The sequence below is a fragment of the Priapulus caudatus genome, unplaced genomic scaffold, assembly GCF_000485595.1.
Source record: "Priapulus caudatus unplaced genomic scaffold, Priapulus_caudatus-5.0.1 Scaffold714, whole genome shotgun sequence".
NCBI lineage: Eukaryota > Metazoa > Priapulida > Priapulimorpha > Priapulimorphida > Priapulidae > Priapulus > Priapulus caudatus.
This window is the reverse complement of record NW_014577775.1, coordinates 96,276-97,317: the sequence shown is the minus strand read 5'-3', so window position 1 is coordinate 97,317 and position 1,042 is coordinate 96,276. Positions and strand designations below refer to the sequence as shown.

The following is a 1,042-nucleotide window of genomic DNA, read 5'->3' as shown; positions in this document are numbered from 1 at the left end:
GTATGATCCTGTGTACATGTATGATCCTGTGTACATGTATTATCCTGTGTACATGTACTATCCTGTGTATACGCATTATCCTGTTTTAGCTGGCACCTCTGTAGACTGCTCAATATTAGTGTGAATGAATGAATGCCGAATGAATGTATAACCGCCGCTGTAATATTGGTTGCCAGGGACATTCAGATGGCTAATTCAGAATTTACGAGTGGCACTGGTTTATATACAGGGCTGTATCGTTGAACGCTGCATTTCTGCTCAGTATATACTCCAATTTATATGTAAGGGTTACTCAAGGGAAACTAATACTATTCTTAATAGACACGTGTCTGTTCTATATATAGCCAGTAGCACTCTGTAACTTCCACTCAAGGGAAAATTCTAAAAATGTGTCCTTTTTAGACACATGTCCCTTTTATAGGGGTTTTCAGCTACACGGGTAATGACTGCATATGGGTTTCTGATATTATATTGCTGTTCTCACGTTATCACGAGGTCAATAATTGTGCATTTATGTTGCAGCAAAACCACAAGCAGAGAGAGGGTGTCCAGTCGGGCCTGATCAAGGAGGTGGAGGACTCAGAGCAGGACGATTGGATGACCGTGAGCGTATCGATTGACTACCACTCGGCAAAGAAGCAACCAGGCAGTCGGGTAACATTGTCGCTGGGGTCGCATTCTGCGTCCCGTTGTCGGAAACAAATTAAGTTTTAACACAGACTTTTTCGCCAAGGCCATTAACAGAAACATTGTAAAGTTATGAGAATGAAAAACCCTAGCAATTTTTCTCATACGTTTACGAAAGGTTAGTATTAAGAACGAGTAATGTTAATACTAATTTTGTTTCTGACAACGGGTGCCTAGTTCATGAGAGGCACGGAGATATGTGAGAAGTTACTGTAGTGACAAATAGGGATGGTACGTAATTGGATGGTAAATGGAATGTTTAGCACACGAGTGTGTAACATAATAATATCAGGAGTGGATAATAGGGAGGAGTGTGTCAACAATAAACAAGGGAAATTCGTCATTTACTAGCCTT

At 40.7% G+C, this 1,042-nt stretch overlaps 1 protein-coding gene across 1 annotated transcript in view; it reads left to right on the top strand.

Moving 5' to 3' along the window:
- LOC106813007 (putative ATP-dependent RNA helicase TDRD9) overlaps positions 1-1,042 on the top strand; it is a gene marked incomplete at its 3' end in the record, with an annotated part of 47,906 nt that overhangs the window by 30,403 nt on the left and 16,461 nt on the right. Inside the window, exon 27 of the mRNA XM_014817050.1 lies at positions 523-654. Within this exon, the coding sequence (XP_014672536.1) occupies positions 523-654 (132 nt within the window). The remainder of the gene's footprint in view (positions 1-522; positions 655-1,042) is intronic.